The sequence below is a fragment of the Charadrius vociferus genome, unplaced genomic scaffold, assembly GCF_000708025.1.
Source record: "Charadrius vociferus isolate BGI_N301 unplaced genomic scaffold, ASM70802v2 scaffold1041, whole genome shotgun sequence".
NCBI lineage: Eukaryota > Metazoa > Chordata > Aves > Charadriiformes > Charadriidae > Charadrius > Charadrius vociferus.
In genome coordinates this window covers 701,586-723,740 of record NW_009646843.1, presented here as the reverse complement: position 1 = coordinate 723,740, position 22,155 = coordinate 701,586, and the positions used below count along the sequence as shown (strand labels likewise).

General features: G+C 38.4%; 1 protein-coding gene across 1 annotated transcript in view; it reads left to right on the top strand.

Moving 5' to 3' along the window:
* The window catches only part of LOC104293664 (transcription factor COE1), a 269,083-nt gene that overhangs the window by 235,313 nt on the left and 11,615 nt on the right, over positions 1 to 22,155 (top strand). Inside the window, exons 7-9 of the mRNA XM_009893184.1 lie at positions 2,264 to 2,352; positions 21,279 to 21,344; positions 21,942 to 22,119. Coding sequence (XP_009891486.1) covers positions 2,264 to 2,352; positions 21,279 to 21,344; positions 21,942 to 22,119 — 333 coding nt within the window. The remainder of the gene's footprint in view (positions 1 to 2,263; positions 2,353 to 21,278; positions 21,345 to 21,941; positions 22,120 to 22,155) is intronic.

The following is a 22,155-nucleotide window of genomic DNA, read 5'->3' as shown; positions in this document are numbered from 1 at the left end:
TAATGAAACCGAGGTTTACAAACCCAGATACTGTGATATTTTCTGCAAAAATACACCACAGAGTGGACAGCATGTGGCCAGGGTGTGAAAGGAAATGTGGAAAAAAAGCCCAAACATCCAAAAACCAAAAAGGGCACAAGCAGGGGAAGATACTTATTCTTACCCCTTGCATACAATGACCTGAATATAAATAAAAGATCAACTTCAGATATTCCTAATAAGGGGGAATGCATGAAAAAAACCGTGAGGAGACTAGAAGGATGCCATGATCTCTGGAGCAATAAAAAACTTCTGACAGTAGCCCAGAAAGTAAAATCTGGAAAGACTTCTAGCCAGGTGCTACCAGAATACTGTAACAGTAATTTCAGGATGCGCTCAGAAGATTCCTTTCTGATATTAGAGAAATGTTGAGATTCTGCTGGACTGTGTGCCTCTCCAGCCAGTCCCCATCAGCCACACACTTCTGTTTCGCTGCTGTTGGGTAGATCTGGATTCCCCTCCAGCACCTTCCTTCTGCCTCAGTTTGCAGTAGCATGGCTGGGTCTGCTTGTGGAGCTGAGGTGTACTGAAGGTCCAGGAGGATATAAAATCTGACCCTTTGGTTGCCAGTAGGATCATCTGCTGTAGAAATGTGGTTTGAAAATAATACTTGAAATGGAATACTTCCTTCAAAAACTGGGCTGGTTTGTGGGATTGTTTACAGAACACCAAATAATGAAAAACAAGCAAGGGATTAGATATTACTTTCATAATAACAATGTGGTCTGGCTAAAGATCTTTAACATTAGGAGTATGAAAAAATGTTCTCTTCACTTAAAAGGTGGAAGTATGGACAAATTGTGTTCATCAGTCTGGTGGAGCTGAGTAACTTGCTGTGGGATAAGCAGCATTGAGCCATGTGAGAGTGCTTACAGAAGTGAGACTGGGAGTATAGTTTGATGCTAAATCTCTTTGCAAGAATCAGATGGCATCATTCTAGACACATAATAAAGTTCATAATGAAACCATCATAGAGGTGTAAGATATATTCATAATTTACTAGCCAGACCTTGTGCAAGAAATACATTTTTTTGCTATTAATAAGCTAAGACAGTATAAGAAAAACTTTTAAGCGACCCAAAAATGGAAAAAAAAAAGGCTGAAAATATAAAAATCCATATTAAAAAAAAATTCATTTAACTCAAAAAAATTGCAGACAAATTGCTGTGGAAAATTTCATCATCTCTATTGGCATGGGAGAGTCAAGATGTGCTGTTGTTTAGAGATGCTTGAGAATGCTTGACTGTTGTTCCCGTTCACCAAAGCACTTAGGAAATTTTAAGCACATGTTGAAGTCTCACTAACATCTGAGTTTTAAAGTGATCATATGACTGGAAATATAGCTAGAAGGTCATTCAGTGCAGTCCCCTGTAATTATAGGCAATCATATAAAAAACATAATATGCTCAAATTTGCTTTGCTAAAAGCAAATGGGTTTAAGTATGTGCTTACAGATAAGCATGTGCTTAAAGGCTTGGCACAATCAGAGCTTCGATTAATGCAGGCAGACCAGCATTTTCATGAAGATTAAAGTGTTCCACTTCCACCATTTCTCTCCTCCATTTTATTGGACGAGGACTGGGGAAAGATGGACTGAAAAAATAGGTGATTTTTTTTTTTTTAACTCTTTAAGTCTTTTGGATCAGTTTAGTGCTGGTCGGAGCCTGAGCCAGGCTGCCAAAGTCAGTGTCGATGAGTAAAAAATAAAGCCTCTGCCAAGAGAAATGCCTGTAGTTCACAACAAAATTATATGTGATCATTGCACATGGACCATATTAAATGTATAATAGAATTTGGAACAAGAAAGACTCCTAACTTCTTTTGTCTTCCAATCACAAAGAGCCTTCCTTGTAATGCGAAAGCAGGGAAAAAAAACCAACATGAAACATGGGGTACAAAGTGTTTATCAAATCAATTTCATCACTGGTTTCAGAGATAACAGTTGCTTCCTATTTGGAAGATGTATACAGCATCCCCAAATTTTCCAGCAATCTTGTTTGAGGAACTCAAGTGGGAAGGTTTGCATTGCTGTTTGACCCAAAGCCTCAAAATAAACCTCAAATAGCGTTTGAACCAAGACTTCATAGTCAGTGCTGATTTCAGTAAAAGGGGATTTTGCTGTGATCCTTTCTCGGTCTTGCGATGCGTTGCCGATTGTTACACTGCAACGGAGCCTGCTTGCTATGCGTTTCTCACATCACCATATTGTTTGTTGTTGTTTCAGCTCTGAACGAACCCACCATTGACTATGGTTTCCAAAGGTTACAGAAGGTTATCCCCCGGCACCCTGGTGACCCCGAACGCTTGCCAAAGGTCAGCACAAAGTTTATTGTTTTATTAAATATGGTAAAGCCGGTTACTGCATGTTTTTGTCTGAAAGTGCAAAACTCTGCAAATGTAATGGTTTGGTACCCAACCCAGGTAAGCTGAAATAGAGGCATGACCAATAAAGCTCAGGAACTTTCATTGCAGGCTTGTGAGACTTCGGTGACTTTCTGAGTCACAGCTAACTCAAACAGCTCTTGCCTTTCTTTAAAGCAAATCTTACTCTCTATTCTGAAATACTTAACAAAGTATACATTTTTGGTTAGTATTTTGGAACCTGAGCAGCTTATTCATAGAAGACGACACTTCTTGGTTTTGGTATCATGGTAGTACTTGCCATTGTGATTTTGAGAACTTCACCATTGATAAAATCAAGTTATTTGGATCTTCAGGGAATGTGTGTCCACTGCTGCTGCACCATGTATTTGTTTAGGATAATAATTCATGCTTTAATACTGCTTTATTTCAGGATTGCTGAAATAATTAGGGCAATGTGTGGTGCAGTGATTTGATGTTCATTCCTATCAAAATTAGTGGGAGTTTTTTTTGTTGATTTCTGTCAAGTAAAAGCTGAGGAAGAAACACAATAGTTCACATAGGTTTCTAGTACTTCTGTCTCGTACTGTGGAAACGCTGTCTGGGTCTACACTCACATCTGTTCTTGCTATCTTGCCATGCTGTACCTTCTCTGGCAAGAATTTGCAATAAGCTTTGTGATATGTGGGAGAGAGAGGTGGGGTATTTGAAAAAGTATTTCTTTTTGCCTCAGGAACACCGAGCAATAGCGCGCATGAGCTGGAGTCACTGTATGGGACCAACTGCCACCATGTGTTTGATCTGCTCTAGCATCATGGCTGTTAGTGAGTGAGTTGGGGAGTCAAACAGGCCGAGTGTGTACATTTGAAGAACACTGCCTTTGACTCATGGAAAGGAAGATGTGAACTTGCAGACCTGAGACAGAGAACAAATTGGGCTTTGATGCCTTAGGGCAGATCCCTCAAATAATGCATGTCCAGTATAGCCTTTGTGACTGGGTAAATCTTGTGACCTGTCTTCCGTAGTGTACCAAGCTGTCAGTTGGATATCATAAGGGGTTGTTGTTGGCTTTGATTAGTTAAATTTCCAAAGTGTTTCAACGTGAGAAGATTTCATTAACACCGTAACTTATTTTATTTCTTGACAGAAATAAAATTCGGTATGTGATATTTTTTTACAGGCTGGTTAAGTCTTTTATCCTTGCCTAGGAAGGCTGTAGACTGTGGTTTCAGGGTTGATGAAGTGTTGTCCTTCCCTCTTACCACCAGAGAAACATGCTGTCCTGGCGAGTTACATTTTACATTGGCTCTGCTCACCCTCTACAAGCTGTCCCTTTCTCTGACTTTTGGACAGATTTGCAGCAGGACACAGCTTTCATAGGTTGTCAGATTTCCCTCCAGAGGTGCAACCCTTTCCGAAGAAAGAGAGCATCTTACTGTAGGGGCTCTTTTATCTTTATCATACCTCTGCTGCCAAATGTGCACGTGGAGAAAAATTGTTTATCGGAAAAGAAGAGACCAGCCTTCACTGTGCATCGGGCGTTTGCAAGGCCCAAAAGACACACTGCAAAATTTCCCTGAACACAATGTTCCAGCTGAGTAGAAGGTGGCCGCGGCTTTCCTCTAAATCAGGAAATTCAAGTAAAATAAGACCGAGGAGTTCCAAACTGGGTTATGCAGCTGGGGGTGGTAGTGCATCACCAACTTCCACAGGTATTGGTCTCCCTTTCTGACACCTGTGGCACTGAGCGGGTCCCTAGCAATGCTTTTTTGTGCTGGTATGGGAATGCAGCCATCAGGCTGAGCACCCCCCTCATTCCCTTTAGACTGACACTGTTACCACACTGATAACCACCCTTTCCTGCTGTCTAGTGCCATGGGAAACAGGCAGAAGAAAGCTCTATCTAGCTCCATGTCCTGACTCAACATTTAGCATATTTATGGATAGGGTATGAGAAAGAGGTTTAGTACTGAGTCATCTGCCCCCTTATATACCCTCTTGGTTTAATGTGTTTGTTCTGAGTATCTTTTCAAGCTATTTTTTTTTTCCAAATCTTTAAATCAAGGGAATTTATGGTTATGTACGCAGAGATATGATGTGATGGCCTAAAAAAAACCCCAGTTACTGTGTAAGGACTGAGCAAACTCAGTGAAGGAACCAGTATCACTATGCAAGGTTAGAGGGAAACAGGACAAAGAGGACCTGTTTTTTTTTGTCTTTGGGTAATTCCTTCTGTGCAAGCTTGAAGGTTGGACCTCAAGTTCAAGACTCATTAATATGCCACGCACAGAGGCTGAATGCAGCAGGGGTTGGCACATGTCGACTTCTGTATTTGAGGCACTGATGGTTCAATTCCCAGCATCGCTTGCTGGCTCCAGGATCATAATCAAGGACGCAGTGAGTCTCTGTGCTGGGTGAGCACTGCACAGCGCTCTTCCCCATGTCATTAAACCAGGAAGAGCTTTGGCAGTATTCCACTATAGACAATTCTCAGTGGCTACTTAGAAGAGAGTTGGAAGCCATATGGCTTCCACAGTGGAACCAGGGGCAGAGAGGGCAAATGTATGAGAGAGACAGAGAGCAAGACAGCAGAGAGGAGAGCAGTGCTCAAAGCTTTCAATATCCTTTCCTCCATTTTCCCCATTGTCCTGCCAGTGCATCATCACTTCCTGTTCATTAAAAAGCTTATAGTTGTGCATTAAATAAATAAAACAAAACACACTTCTGTAATTGCTGCTAGGGTTTGTGGCCATTATTGCATTGAAACATTACTGATGAAATAGAGATCCTTCAAGAAACAGAAGGGGTTGTAATTTTTGTGTTCATAAGGGCATGCAGTCCTCCCCATGGACCAACAAGAGCATTCTGTTGTGTGAGATCCCTGCAGTCAAGGAGAACTGTTGAGGTCATCAAGTGAGTGTTAGCACATGCTCTGCCTTCCAGACCTGAGGACTTAACAGCCATATCTGTGTCAACAGGCATTTCTAAAACCATTGGGGCTATTTGAGAAGTTTGATCTCCACTAGTTTAGAACCAGTATTTTCAGAAGTGCTCATTGTTGATGCTTGGGATGAATTTTTTTAAGTGTTCCAGCTATCTGCTGGAAGTAGGCAAAGAAAAAAAGCCAGATTTTGAATTCTTTTTTTCTGTCTCACAGTGCTTGAGTAGCCAAATTCCAGTGGAGAATGTCCTCCAGTGAGGAGAATGGGAGCACCTGGGACTAGGGTCTTTGGACTGCCAGACTGACAGTTGATGTAGAGTTGTGTTTAAAGTAGAAATGCAATATGTGGTTTCTGGATTAAAAAGAGTGGGAGCTGATGTTGGCAGCTGGGCTATGGGCCAGAGTCCTGTTCCTTTCTTGTACAGATCAGGTCAGGGAAAGCAGCCACTGTAGGGTTGTCACTAGCAGATGTGCTTGTCTGTACGTACACACACACACACAGACACATGCACCAAGAGGAGAGACAGGCAGTACAGAGGTGGTGGGATTAGCACCCAAAGCTTGGAGTGAGATCAAGTACCAGGAGTGTGCTGGGCAGTATAGTCTTTCCTTTCTAATACAGACAAGAGGCAGATCAGAGGAAACGAGATCTCTGGGGAGAAGTGAAAAGAAATACCATGACGCTAATGTTAAGAAATCTTATTGTTGTCCTGTAGGAGCAGTCTGTAGAAAGCCTGCCTGTGGAGCTGGGGAATAAGCCTGCACGCGTATGTGCAGTTTCCCTGTCTCATGTGTTTGCATATACGCATACAAATACACACGTGTTGTTGGTTCTTGCATACATAACTGCAGTGGAAATCACTAAAGAGTTCACATCACAACAACATGTTGAGTCTATTGAGGTTCCTTCACGTAACTGCCCTACAATCCTTAAAATAAATCCCTGGCAGATATGTTGCTGTTCTGCAATTTTGTTAAAACTCCACAGCTATAGCTGTAAAACAGTTTCAACTGTGAGCTAGATTTGAAACACATCCATCCTAAATGATTTAATAACAACGATTCCTCTTTATATGCAATTCCTAGAATTTATTTGTCGTTTTCACCACTCTTACAACTCATCACTTGTATTTAAATTAAGCGCAAGATTGTTCACTCTCTGTTTGAGAAGCAAATCATTGCATCACACCCTCCGTAGTCTGACATCCTCTCCCTCCCAGTCTGTTGCTTAAACGCCCTCTCTAGGAGGCCCCCTATCCCTCCTGAAAGGCACCTTTACTTCTTGTTTCTCTTTACATAGATGAAAGTGGAGCCTCTCTCTCTAGCCCTCAGGGGCCTCCCTGCTGAGCGGAGAGCACACCTAAGCAGGCTCCACCTTCCCTTCAGCTCCTTTGGTCAGTCATTAGACCCCCCAAGACATATTCCCACCTCCTTGTTTAGGACACTAATGGAAGACAGGTGGGTATTAGGAGCCAGCGGCTGGCAAAAGCAGTTGTCTTTTCCCATATGAAATCCCACAGATCTGCCCTTTATCCATCGTGACATGGGTATTGTTTATATTGCAAATAAAGGTTGTCTTTAAATGTGGGTGGGTTGGCCCAGGCTTGCTAGCGGAGGTTAAAATAGCAAGGAAGACAAGGCAACTCAGGTTTTCTGCTTCAGACAGACCCAATGGAAATTCCAGAATGGATCTCCATCTGCTAACTCAAGATACTGTGTTTTAACCTAAGTTAGTAATTTTCAGCTAAGAAAACACATATTTTGGTTGGTTTTCTTTTTCCACCCAGTGTAACAAGCGGGTTGTTAGAAAACTTTTGTACTAAGTATGGGCAGGAAGGGGGAGCATGTGAAGAGGAGCTGTTGAAGTTCATCTGTATAGCAGGGAGGGTGTGGAGATGTGCTTGGTGGTTTTTACACTGTACTGTCAAATTTACAGGCTTGTGAGACCAGAGTTAAGGTGGTGTTGAACCCTTAGCAGTTGGGTTTTTTTCATTTCCTAACAGTCTGGGCACTTAGTTGGTTGAGGAGCTTTTTTGGGTTTTGAGGATTTGGTTTTCAATTTATCCTATGGAAGATATTCAGGGAGAGAGTTTCAAAGCTATTGAAAAGAAGATGACCGAGATGCCTGAGGCTACTCTGAAAGTATCACCTTTATGGGGTGGTGCATGTCAGAGGCATGTCTGGGAATATGCAAAGAGTCTGAAATGAGAGCGAGCTAAGAGACAGAGCCACACTGCTCACTGAAGGGCAGAGCCACATCCAAACGGCTGGCAAGGAGCCCTTTCCTTTCTGAAGGTCGACAGCGTGCATACACATTTCAGTGAGTTTTCTTTATAAGTGGGTCAGCATTTACTCAGCAAACGATTAGAGCAGATGGTGTAATTTAGAATCTATGACAAAACTTTTAATAGATCAGGGCTAACATGATGACAAGGAGCTCTGCGGCATTCTCCATTCCTGATTTCTGCTTTGCCTTGGGGTAAAAGTCATGCCTGGGATTGGATTTTGTAGTCTGCACATTCCATCTGAGCAACTCAAACCACTTGTTTGAACATCCTGTAAGAGGGATCCCCACATTTCTCTGTTCCTGTATCCTTATTGTTACTGTTTTTAAATAAAACAATCAACTGAGGATGGCAGGAAGACACCAAACAGGTAAACACGGCCCCTTCGAAGAGCAGAGCTTTTGAAGGAAAAAGCCACAGTTTGAAGAAAGTAACAAAGGCTGCATTTGTGTATTTTGCTCCATGGAGCTGAAAATATCTAGTAAATTGATCCCGTGGGAGTAATAAATACACATTACTTTATCTTGTACTTCATGTCCTATACCCCTGAGCCTTGATAGAACAACACCACTTAATAGACTTAAAAAAAGAGTAATTACAGTCATTGGTTGTGTGATATTTCAGCCCTTCCAGCCCTGCCTGACCTTCTAATTTAGCTCACCGTGTCTAACTAATGCATTTATATTCATCTTTTATGAAGCATGTGTAGTACAAAATTGACTTTGCAGCCTTTAGCAAGCTGTCTTACCAGGTTTAGGATCTGGTTAGTACAGCGTAGTGTATAGCATATGTACATTTACAGCAGAATCTTGCATGCATATGGTTCTGATCAACTATTACTTTTTATCCTTTTGGAAAAAAAAATAAAAAATATTTATTCCATTTCATCCTCCCCTCCCCTGTTTAAAGCTTTTATTCATTGCAGCATTATTTACAGCTAAACATGCAGGCAGAAAGATGCAAGCATTTTTAAAATGATTACCACTAATGTTTCTACTTGTCAGAAGTACTTAAATTTTCCTGCACTTTGTCTAAAAACTTAGCACTTTTACCTTTTAAGAATTACAAATTTATAAGATCTTACCAAGCTGATTTACAAACACAGCTGACAGTTTATGATGAATGATGTTGCAAAATGTACAATATGTTTCTCTGTCATTTCTATGCATGTATATATTAAGAAGAAGATTAAGAAGAGAGAGAACCCCCCTCTGAAAGAAACCCTTGAGTTAGAGAGCACATGCACAAATCTCTCTCCTGCGTTTCCTCATAACTTCCTGCTCACTTCACTCATCCAGTAGAGCACAATTGTTCTCTGTGCATTTTCTCCCACCATATGGTATCCTCATTACCATACACTAAGGGTCCATATGGGGAACTTGTGAAGTGAACTGTATTCATTTTAACTGCCAGATGAGCAGCCTTTTGCTTTGCAAGCTTAGCTTAAGTCATCTGCTGTCTTTATGTTGTTATGGCAACACAGCACCAATAAAAAATTCTAATCTACTGTAAGTGTCTAGGATCACAGTATTTTAAATGCTTGCCGTAACTGTCCTCTAAGTGAAGATGCTTGTTCTTTTAGTATGACAAAGGGTTATTGTCAACTCCAGCAGGTGGCAGTAAAGAAATTGTGTTCTTTTTTTTTTTTAACCTTTTTTTAAAAAAAATTATTTTCCTTTCCCTCATCTCCGCCCCCCCCTTCAAAAAGTCATAGAATTACACAACCTGCTCAGTCCTCTACATTTTCTAGGATTTCTGATGCTGAGGTCAGAATTGCAGGTGACACTTTTAAGTTGCAATGCAAATACTAAAGGTAGTAAAGTATGAAACTGTGGTGGCAGCTCATGTACTTTATTGAGAGAGATCCAGGCTCGAGTACCGCTTCGTCAGGATTCTGAGGCCTCCATAGCCGCACAGCCAGTGCAGTTTTGGAGCTGTTTTTTAGCTACGTTTCCAAATTCCTGAATCAAACACAAAGCTAATTAAGAATATGTTATAGGAATGGAAGTAGGCAGCAGCATCCTTAAATATAAATCATTTTCACCTCCGCAGGCCACATGATATGTTGCATCTCTGTCTCTCTGTCTGTATTGAAAGTGAATGTTTGTAGTCTCAGTTCATCAGTTCACATTAGCCTCATGCTGAATATTTAAACACAGAACAATTTGAACACACCATGAAGGGAGACAGTGACTGCACTTTCACTTGGAACAGCAAGAGCTCATCTAATAATAATTTAGTAAATCAGCCATTTAGTGGCTCAGTTGTACACTGTATTGTGCCAAATAATATTCAATTCAACTGTATGCTGGGGAAATTGAAATTCAAACTCCAGTCACGTGGCACTTTTTTGCTCAATGGAGAGATGAAATGGAAAATCACCCTCCCAACAGACTGTTTGAATGTAGTGATTTATCAAAAATATAGCAGAGTGACAATATAAACAGGATTTGGTTGTATGTGGTACAATCTATTCCAATTAGGCTTTTATTATTGTGGTTTCTTCTGCACAGATTATTTGATAATTCAGGATTTGCATTTACATCTTCCACTTAGTTTATGTACGGGCAGAGCGCAGATATGCATAGTTACTGTGGAGTTACAGTCCTTTAAGGCCCATTCCTGGGGGAAGCGTGGTGAGACCTTTATTGCTGTATTTCGAGCCCTGGCTCACAGGGAACGCTGTGCCCGTAGGAGCAGTGGGGAAACACAGCTGCTGCCTTTCCTCCTCATGGAGTGCCATGTACGTTATTTCATCGCGTGAAAGTAAGATCAGATTAGTCTTTTTTCCCTGTTTAAGGCTATCAGGATTTGCAGGGAATGGTAATATTAGACTAACTGATATAACTGGGAAAAAAAACAGACAAGGTTTTGGGCACCCAAGCCTTACTTCCTGTGTGCTGACTGTACCTTTTCTCGCCTGTATCTGTGGGTCTGATAAAAGGTATTACCTCATCCTACAAACCTTGCCTTGGTTGTAACCATAGACCATTGTGACTTCAGCCAAAGGGCTGTGCTTTAAGGCTGTCTCCGAGGAAGATGGGGGAGAGAGAATATTTTCCTAGAAAGTATGTTGTGAAGTTTAATTTGTTCCCATTAAAGCGGTGCTTTGAGATCTTTGAATGCAGGGCATTGCAGAAGTGTGAAGTAATGTCTATAATCTCACCTCCGGTTTCCATTTCTCGCCTAGTTTTAGGTGTTATGCAGTGGTTTACGTGGTGATGTAAAATATGATTGCCATGTATTTCTCAGAACACAGTCCAATTGAGTAGCAGAAAAAGCATCCTCCTAACCATCATGATGCCATTTAGCAGAGAGTGCTGGAAGCAATAGGATGCCTGTTGTCGTAATTCTTCTAAGAAATACAGAGCTTCACAATCTATACTCAACTGCTGACACTTGAAAACTCAAACATTTTGGTAAAATGAATCAAGCAGTAATGTTTCTTTTATGAGATCTCCTCACGGGAAGGGAAGGTTTGGCACCATTTGGAGATCAGGCTCAGTGATCCATCATAGCAAAGTCAGCTGTCCTGGAGCGTCTCATAGGTCACTCGATCGAACCAGTGGCTCTTACAACTATATTATTGCTTATGGAACAGTAATTGAGGCACGATGGTTAAAAATTACCTGGTCTAATAGGCAGTGAACAATTTGCACTCAATACAATTATAAGCCAAATCATTCATTTCATAACACTTGGACTAATTTATTTGTTGACCTTTTAATATCCATAGCTCTTCAGTAGTATTAACTGCAACTCAGACAAAATCTCTTGTTCATTTTACCTTCATTGATTTTTTTTCCATTGAGGCAATAACAGTTGTTTGAGTACAACCTTTTCTTTCTGTTGTAAAAGTCAATCATGTAACTTATGTTGATATAACTCAACTGGACTGAAATGTCCTCTAAGTACAATAGCATACAATCTCATACTACTTGTATAAACACAGATATGCATTTTGGATTTATTTTAAAGAATGTTTTGGAACATATTTCTAACTATGGCTGACAAATTACATGCTTGCTGAGAGGAGAATGAAAAACCACAGAAGCATTTTTTAAGAAGTGCCACATTTTTTGTTCATATATTACAGGAGATCTAAGATTCAGAAATTTTGGAATTTGTTAATTTTGTTCTTTAGGATGACCAAAATGTCTTTACTAATAATGGTATATTCATAATTTCCTCTGGACATATCATCTTGTCTCTAGAAATCCTAACATTTTACAGAATAGAGGTGCTTAATTTTTCCAGATGTGAGCTTCTGGCAAATAAAATGCATATAAAAGTGTTTTTTAATAAATACCAAAGAAATAATACTAATATTTAGATAATCTGAATTCACTTTCATTTTTTTTCAGCTTTAAACTAGCAAGAGAGCTAAGAGGTTTTGATGATCAGAAGTTACTGAAATATTGATGTATTTTGAAAAATCAGTAGCGAGTTTTGAAGCACTTCCATAAAATACGTTGGTGTAGTGACAATGGTAATCTTTTCACTCACCGCTGAAAAAGGAGCCCTAGATTGTGTAAAATGGTGTGCCTGCTTTTATACTGTGGATGTGTACACAGAAAGATAGTGTTATCTTGGTGAAATGTTGGATAAATTTAATTTCTTAAATACGTGATTATTCAACATTTATGCTTGCTTTGGATAATTTCAGCTGAATTTTTAAGGCTGTAAATTAAAAATAATAGTATCAGGAACAAAGCGTCTTTTGTTTCTGGTAAGAAAGTTGAACATTTTTTAGAATATATGCTAGGAGGCACTTCATTGAAGTAGTCTTTCTGAGCCGAAGCTTCTTTGTACAATAAAATACTGTAAGTCCTTTGAACACATAGTTATAAAATATAATTGTTACACATTTGGCATTTTATGCTTCCCTAGAAATTACCACTTGGTATCTGCACCTAATCTATGGTCTGTCTTTTCATTTCAATTGGGTCTGAAGTGGTCCTTCGTTGTAATGAGAATGCCCCTTTCACGAGACTTCTTTTAATTATACCGATGATAAAATGTAAGTGAAAGTAGTCATTTGTAGGGGTTATGACTGAGCAGTGTTTTAACTGTAATACTAAAACCTACCAACGTTATTCCAGTCTCTATTTCAACATTTTTATGCACTCACTCTCCACAGAACATAGTGGAATATCATTGTAGGTCAGAATTTCAATGCATCTTATTTTGCAGTTTTCCTCCTGCTATTAAAAGTAACCTGAACTCTCAATCTCTAATTACTAACACTTCCTACCTGAAGCATGCAATCCAGAAAAGTGACAGTTTCACAGATCTTAATGATATGCTGGGTTTGGGGTTTTTTTTGTTTTGGTTTGTTGGGTTTTTTTTTCCCCTTCATTAAAAGAAAATGCGGGTGGGTCTTTAATTGCGTTTATATGAACATGTGTTTTTTACAGAAAATGGCTAGTTTAGCATACTTAGATATTTATATGGCTAAATGCATTAATAAAGACCAACTCTATGAAGGGGATAAAACACATATGTACAATTTACTCTTTAATTGCTAGATAGCTCTGCTGATTTAACTCAGCAGACATTCTTGCCTTGCAATACCAAACATAATTGTATATCTCTATAGATTTAAATGCAGTCAAGTGAATTATGCCACCCAGTGCATTCTAGATTTGACCTAATGGGAGAACAATTTAAAAGTGACGCAACTTGACCTGTGTTTGGAAAGTCTTTGTGTATACAAATGATAGAAAATAGATATCAGGCTGTCTACCTACCAAATAAAATGTTTTTCACTCTTACAAATGCATAATTGATTATCTACATTGTGCTATACACAAAATCACAAGCCACATTTAATCTTTTTTAATCCTCAGTATTCCAGGGAATTTTTCTAGTGGGCACAATAATATGATCCACAGAATAAAGCTTCTGAAACAGCCTGTGCAGTATCTTTGAACAACAGTCTCAGAATTTAGTGTTTCTGTTCGTTTTTCCATATTCTTTTTAAGTTTACTTAAGTCCAGACCCTTCAAATAATTCAAAACATTCTTCTTCTTCCATAAGGGGACTTTGACAACTTTCCAAAAATATATGGGTATAAAATGGTCTGGAGAAGACTTTGAGTAATAACTCTTTTTTTTTTTTCTTCTCTTTTTTTTTTTCTCTTTTTTTTTTTTTCTTGCAACTCTCATCTGCAGCTGTTTTCAAGAAATAGGAATGTTAATACTATGAAGAGCAGAGGAAAAATTATCAGAAAATCTTACATACACAAAATCAAAAAAACCCACCCAAACCTAAAAGCTCATTAATCTCAATAATGAACATCTGCTTCAAAGTACTGTAGATGCTGGTACAAATAGTTTGGGGTAAATTTTTAAAAAGAAATGCCTGAGTTTCCTATCTGAGGTTGCTTTGTACATGTCTTTCTGTGTATTTTGCCCAGGAGCTGAAGGTAGCTGTGGCACATAAGGAAAATTTAGAGTGCAAAATGCGCTTGTAGGTCATTGTGGTGAAATGTTGAGGTCAGATAGAAGAAAAGAAACTAATGTCATCATTTGTTTGTTCATATGTTCATGGATAAGTCAGGAATAATCTTTTGTTATCTAAATAGATGGGAATAGTATGAGTCACTGTAAACTGGTGCGATGGAGTAATATCTGTAAAGAAAGCTTGTGAAGAATTTTTTGTTAGCCATTGAATTGAGTTTATGTGGACTTACCCATTTATGATCTAGTCTGTACTCATTTTGTCTTCTGATTCACTGGATCTGACAAACTGATCATAGTATGAAAGATGGGATTGCATAACTAAGGAAAAGTACGTGCAGAAGAACTGGTCTTTACATGCTGGGATAAATACTGCAGCCCTTTGTACAGAATGAAAAATGTGTTTCCTTTCGTGATCTCACTATGTTTCAAACTAAGGGGATCTGTCCTTAGATCCTCACAGCATGAGTTTGCAAGATAACCTGTGGGAAATGCTGTAGAAGATGCTGGAGAATTACCATAGCATTGATTTCTTAATGACTGTGTTGGTGAGTCCCAAATATGACTGACCTCTACCAGCTACCAGTTGATGTGTTGTAGGATGTGAATAGATGTAAGAGTACAACATAGTAGTATCTACCAGCCCTGCGCTGCGTGCGTGGAAGGTAGATTGGCCTCATGAGTTAAAATTTCACAACTCTGAAGGGTTCCTGCCGGTAGCTATAAATGCCTTTTTCTGATAAACTTTAAGGTCTGGGGCAAGACATACTGTAAGCATACTTAGGAGAATCAAGATTCTACAGCTGTCTGAGGGACATAGATGTAAGTCCTGTAATCACTGTTGGATAAAGTTCCTAAAAGAGGTGATTTAACCACTGGCAGAGGTACTTTAGTTCTGCATATCTACTTTCACATGCCGACTCTTCTCCCTTTGACTTGGAGACCTAACATTAGCAGAGAACTTGAGAGCTTTTAGCAGGAAAACCATCCAAATTACTTGCCAGATGCTTCAGTTGATGATAATATGGTGGGAGCATCCAGACTCTCACATGTCACTTTATTCAAAAAGTTATTCCAATACAGCTATATTAATGCTAGTTTATTCCATGCTGCTGTGTATCTAGACGAAGTACACATCCGTGTTAGCAACTAATTCTGTTGCCATTGTTATGTGCCCATCATTTGTGGAAGTGAAGACCAGCAACCTGAGTGATGTGGATTAAAAAAAGGAGTTTGATACCTTTTTTTTAGTGTCTAAGTACGCCATATTAACAGGAGGATAATAGGGGTAAGATAGACTTTGCAAAGACAGGCTTACAGGTGATCATCATAATTTTGTTCCTTCTTTTTTCAGCAGTATTTACAATGGAGGCTGTTTGAATAGGGTATGTTTTCCCTATTGCTATGCATTTATCACCTTTGTGGTTAAGAGGTGTTTTAATCATCGATTCTCAATGTTTATGGCTAGATGCCTGCTCGCATTTGCACTTCAGTGTTTGTTCTTTCTGCTGCCTCATATAGGCTTTCTATATTTTATTTATAAGGGTGTCTCATTGTGGAGCAGGTGGTAAGGTCATGCTTGACTGTTTTTAGTGCTGTAGATTTAGGCTGTGATTTTCAGTTTGGGTAGAGGCTGATGAGACTACAATGGCTTGGAAAAGGTAAGGTTCTAGCTCCCACTCTAGACTTATTTTCTGGAAATTGCCACTGAAATTCAGTGACAGGAATTCAGTGCACTTCCATCCTATAAGCAGCGGTAAGCAGAAGCTTTTTTTTCACCCTCAAGTGGAGTATGTTGTCTTTCTCATTTTCCCTTCCTGTCTTTGTAATATCTATATGGTGTTTACTTCTTCAGTATGATTCAATTATAATATATGGAAACAATTCAGTTGTTTGTTTGCTAGAGAAGTTTTCATCTTTGTGTGAGTACAAATATCTTTTTAGTGAAATGGCCCTGTTATTTTATACTTCCCATTAGGCTGGCATAGTTCCCTCAGTTTTACAGTAAATGGAGAATCTTTACATTTTGAATGGCTTTTATGAGTCTTTACAAAACAATAATTGCTGAAAATGATACAATAATGCAGTGCTCAGTGTAGATGTGGAGAGATGGGAGGTTCTGGACAGACTGAAACTCTTGTATACCAAGCTAGATGGCTGGCATTTTAGATCTGTGGCATCCTTCTAAATGGCTCTCTATCAGAACGTTTTGCCTTTACACTGGAAAGAGGTGTTCACAATTTTATCTTTATCTTTTAAAATACAATGCATACACAAAATTTAAGTTTTAAACTTAGTTTTAAGAGATACCCTTAACTAGCACATTTATGAGTTCACCCATTGAAAAACAAAGGGAAAGTTTGAGTACAAATTATTGTTGAGTACAAATTATTTTGACTGGAAATTTCAGTATGTGACCTTTCCAAGGTGAAGAAGGGAACTGGAGTCTGATGTTCAGCATTTTGACTCTGCCGAAGAGGTTTTTTTCTTGCAAGTAGCCATGAGAATAGGAAGTTAGAAGGCAGAGCCAGGAGGTCAGACATAAGAGTCAAGGAAGTATGAATGACATCATCATCCCTAAGTACCCTCTCAGAAGATGAATGAGCTCTCTCTTGTATTACAATGCTAAAGAGCATTAGAAGGTGATATGATATCTAGACAACACATAAGATAAATGCCTCAGAGTATGCTGGAACAGCTTCCCCCCCACGCCCTCCTCAAGTACATAAATCCTTTGGCGGTCTCAATAATACAGTATGTGGCTGATGAGTATTATATATTGTGGTCAACTTCTTCTGGACAAAATTAATTTAGATTTAACAAGTACCTTGAACATTATCTAATTTAGTTACTTCAGTCGAATAACTCAGTGTAACTCTAGATACCCTTTAGCTGACAAGACTCACAGCCCTTTTGGGACACAGAGTGGATTTTTTTCACTAGCTGATGAATAAAAGTAAGCAGATGTCAACAGAAGAAACGTCGCATCTTTTTTTAAAGATGGCGCAAAATGTGTTTATCATGATAAAACTTGACACAAAATGTTTTCATCATGATAAAATTTGAAATTCAAGTTTCATGAGCTTAATGAATTCCTTCTGAAGGGAATGCATGCCACAAGCAAAACATGCAAAGTTGCTATAATGTTGGTTCAAGGTACATTCTGCCAGAAGTGGATTCACCCTGAGTATCAGTCTTTGTGCTTCAAAAGCACAGTCATTCTGGTATGATTTATGTAACCTTTCCTACAGTAATTTTGGAATAAGCAAAGTTGCAGCAGACTCCACTACCCAGCCTCCTCTTTTGCTTGTGTAAACACCCCTTAGTATTTTCAGAATGAAAATTTGATTAAAGTATTTAATTGCATTCCTGTTTCAAAAATTGAAAAAGTAAAAATCCCTCAGTAGAAAATCAGCTTCGGTTTGTAATAAAAATAGACTCTGGATCTGTGGGGTGTAGCAGCATGAAGGGCAGAGTTTTGATGCATCATATTTAATCACTAAAGTAATCTTTCCGCTTTTCAGTATTTTCTTAGTTGTTATTTTTATAGAAATAAAATTTTGCTCGTTTGAAATAAAATGCAAGACAAGAAAACCCTCGCTTTAGCTTTAACTAAATGCTGCAAAGTCCTTTATTCTAAACCAAAAGCTGTCAGACTTTTAGCATTAATAGAAGAGTGGATCTTTCTTGACAAATGCCCCCATAAATTAGATATTAGCTTTAGTCAAACTCTGTCTCTCTCAGGAAATATTTCCACTTGCATATTCAATTGGAAGGACCTTACATGATGCCCACTTACTGCTATGAAAATCTAGGCTTCTGAGATGAAGGCAAAGAAAAATTTCTGTGAACAAAAGAATGTCTGGGATAACAGACCTTGAGCTTATGCAGAGATTTCTTATTATAGAATGTGAGTTTCACTCACTTTTTGATATGTCTGTCTGCTGCTCTGTCCACCTCGCTATCTGTTTATCTATCACCACTGCAGTGGTAAGATGCAGTATCAATCGAATTTTAAAAGACATAGATCTTTTATATTAGCTGCCCTTTTTTATAATACCTTTTACAAATTTAATCAATGCATTTTAATACACAATATAGTTTAAGTGCAATATACAATAAATATTCGAGCTTCATCTTAAACATGCTCTAGCCTTTAAATTGTTAAAACTGCAGTGCCCTTTCAATCTACTTACATAATGTCATAAAATATACATTTCAAGGTAAATGAAGTCAGCTACTTCAATTTAGTCCCTCAAACTGGTAGTAAATGAGAGGTTAACACTATGGTGCCAAACCCATTATTGAGTAAATTTAGCACCTTGGACAGCTCTGTAAAATCTTTATTGCTTTCCTGACCTGCTCGTCATGTTCTGTCTATGTGTTCAGTGGCTCTCAGCTCTGATTGAAAGGCAATATATTAGATCCCGAACACAAACATGCTCGGGGGCTGCTTCACTGTGAGCGTAATGACATGGAGGTGAGAACAATTTTCTGGTCACCGCAATCCAAGCACCTTGCAAGGTCTGTTGCTCTAACTTATAGAGGACTTTTGGGGCTCCTTTGTATGTGGAGTCGTAACAGTAGCTTCTGTGGTAATTTAAGCAGAGCTGCAAAGGGTTTAGGATGCGTTCAGAGAACAAGAAGTTAATATCTTGAGCATGTCTGTAGTAGCATTTTGTTGTGTATTTTTAAAGCTAGTTTGTGTCTATAAGAACTACAGTCAGCTCTGGAATAGAAGATACCACTATTTGACATGGGAGTTTTTGTGTAACATCTACTTTGTATGATCTGAAAATGTCATAAACAAGAAATGCTTTTATTGTGTGAAAATATTGTTAGAGAAAGTATGAAACTAAAATTTAGAGACTCTGAAAATGTTGAAAAAATATAACAATTGACTAGCTGCAAAAATTGAATGCTACTTGTCAAGCGTATTTCAATAAACCATCATGACAATTAGTTTTATTTACATGCAATATGATATAGCATCAAAGAACTTCCAATATTTAAGAACTGGAATATATTTGATATTAGGTAGAGCAGCTGTAAGATTCCATGTAATTACCTCATTTTTTAACATGGTCTGCAGTCTCTTTTTAGATGCATTCTAACGTTTTTTCACTCAGCATTACATAAATAACTATGATTAGTCAGGTAGAGCAGAAGTGACTATTTAATTTTTTTTTTTTTTTTTAAAGTAATTTGGCATAATGACAGCTTAGGTTAACAATATTCCAAAACAGTCTGTGGGCTCTGTATCACATTCTAATTTTCCATCAGTGAAATATATAGTGCAAACAATTTCTACTGAAGTGAAATAAATCCTAGTTTGCAAAGTCAAACACCTGTGCAGTAATTTTCCACCTAAAATCATGGGTTGAAAAAGATAACATTTTTCAGCAACGTCTCTGTTCTTCTCTAGTTTGTATGTTCAGTATGAGGCAGAGAGGACAACTCAGTGTTCTGATGATTCTGGTAAAGCAATAAGGATTGATTCTACCTGGATGGTGTTTGTAGTCTGTCTGTCCATGATTATGCTGCTAACTGCTGTGGTCAAGCTACACAAAAAAAACCAAAGGAACAACTACAACAGAAAGAAAACGAAACAAAAAAAAACAAACCCAAACCAACAAACCACCTGAAATGGCTGTAGCAACTTAACTCCTCCGAATCTCTTTCAAATGTAGTGATTTAAAAATCCATCAATTATATATTACATCTCACTTCATATCTGGAAAGTAATTTAAATGTGTGTTCTGAGAGAGGGGTGTGTGCAGCAGAAGGCAAGCCTAAATGTTTACTGGGAGTACAAAAATCCTCCATCTCATTTTTGAATTTAGGACATTATATATGTCATAAGTAGTTACTGCAGTATGACAACTATTTTATCTTATATTATAGAGAATTTAAAATTGAAAAAAATGCTAATATGCATCTAAAAGCTTGTCATTTGAAGAGTTGTTCAAGGATTTCTGAAGAGGTTATGGTGACAGCAAAATGAACGCAATTATATCTCTATTTTCTGATCGGAGTCTACAGTATATGAAAATTGAGCATTACTGTTTCTTTTTGGTATAAAATATGGCTATTGTGTAAAATATTTTAAGTTAAAAAGTTTAACTTTGTTGAAAATGTAAAATCCTTATAACTGGTACTATTTTTGTAAGTTACCTGCAGAAATATACCGTGGTGAATAGCATCATGTTAGTATATTAGAGCAATACTTAGGAGCTGGGAATTACAAAAATATATTGTTTTACTTAAAGAATGGTCTCGACTGGTTTTGATCAGGCAATTGGGAGTCTCCTAGACGCTTTGAAATAATATGAAAAAAAATCTTTCTGGGTTAATTCTGAAATGCATTTTCACATTTTCTATCAGGATTGTTTTTCCACACTGTAAAATGTAAGAATGCAGGAAATGCTATTATTAGTTGAACGCCAGTTAAAAATACTGTAAGAAATATTACGGGAAAAGGAACAAATAGGAAAATGGAGAGGGAAAAAAAAAAAAAGCCCAAAATGGAGAACTAAATCCCAGACTGTTTTAAATTCTGCTGTCCGTGCAGGGAATTTTTCCAGGAAACACTGCACGGTCCATTCTCTCATACTGCATGTGTTTTCCTCTTGTGCATCATTTTATGTACATAGATCCTACCCTGACCCATCATATCAGGGTACAAACCAAAGAAGTTGAAAGGTTACGTTACCAGTAGCATGGGACTGATTGGATATCTTTTGAACGTGGCCTGCTGGGTAGGGTCACAATTCCTGCAGTATGCAATTAAGGATAAAATAAACACATTGAAGGGATTCATAACATGCTCTGAATGACATTGATTGCAGTAATCTAGTAAATGACCTTAGGATTGTATTCTGCAATAAACTGATGAGTGGTTTATAGTGCAGATGGTAGAGATGATTGAGTGATGTATTTTATTTTGCAGCACCAACAATTCTCACCTTTTGACTTGATTAAGCGTATGTGTGAATAGGATGAACTAGTGATTTAACACCATTCAGTGGTTGCTGAGAGTTGTTACAATTAAGGTGTACCTGGTGGGAGGAAAAAAAAAAAAAACACCACAAAACACGGTGCAACTAATAGAAGAGTATAAAAGATTCTAATATTTGTTTTCCCCCACAAGGAGTTTATTGAACTCAGAGGAATCTGTTCTTATATTGACAGGAAGTGATACTTAAGAGGGCTGCTGATTTAGTAGAAGCACTCTATGGTATGCCACATAATAACCAGGTAAATGCATTCTACTTCAGCAATTCTAAAACATGGCTATTTCTTAGATGTATAGATAGATCAGGGGCTAAAGGTATATGATACTACAATGTGAGACAAGAATAAATACAGAGGGCAATGTCATATCTGGAGTGGGGTTTAGTTTGCTTGTTTTCTTTTTTAAAGGGTGTGAATTTAGTGCTTGTAAAGGCAACATGTTATTAACCCTGGAGGCATTTGCCCACTTTCACCAGATACCATATAATATGGGCAATGATATGCATTATGTCTTGCCACCAGTGATTTTTCAATCTTACCCTAAAGGTAGCTTTAAGGTGGAGTACATCTAGGCTCCAGCCCCGTTCTGCCAGCTGGTCTTGTTACACAGAAGCGTGGCCGCTGGGACTGAAGCTTCCAACTTTCTTACCACAGATGTCAGGATTTATCGCGAAGGCAGCAAATCTTATAAGCATTAACTATCAGTCAGCCAAGTGGTTTAGAAAGAAAAGCATGTAGGTTTTGCCTTTGGACAGGGAAATGTTTCATTTTAGTGTGTAAGAAAAGGTTTGTCAGAGTCACATTGGTAACTCTTTTATTCTTTCCCTTCTTATCCTCCAGGAAATAATCCTGAAAAGAGCAGCAGACATCGCAGAAGCACTCTACAGTGTCCCCCGCAATCACAACCAGCTCCCTGCCCTTGCTAACACGTCGGTCCATGCAGGAATGATGGGAGTGAATTCCTTTAGTGGTCAGCTAGCTGTCAATGTTTCCGAAGCCTCACAAGCCACCAATCAGGGTCAGGAGAAGACTCGCCTTCCTCTCTCTATGAACC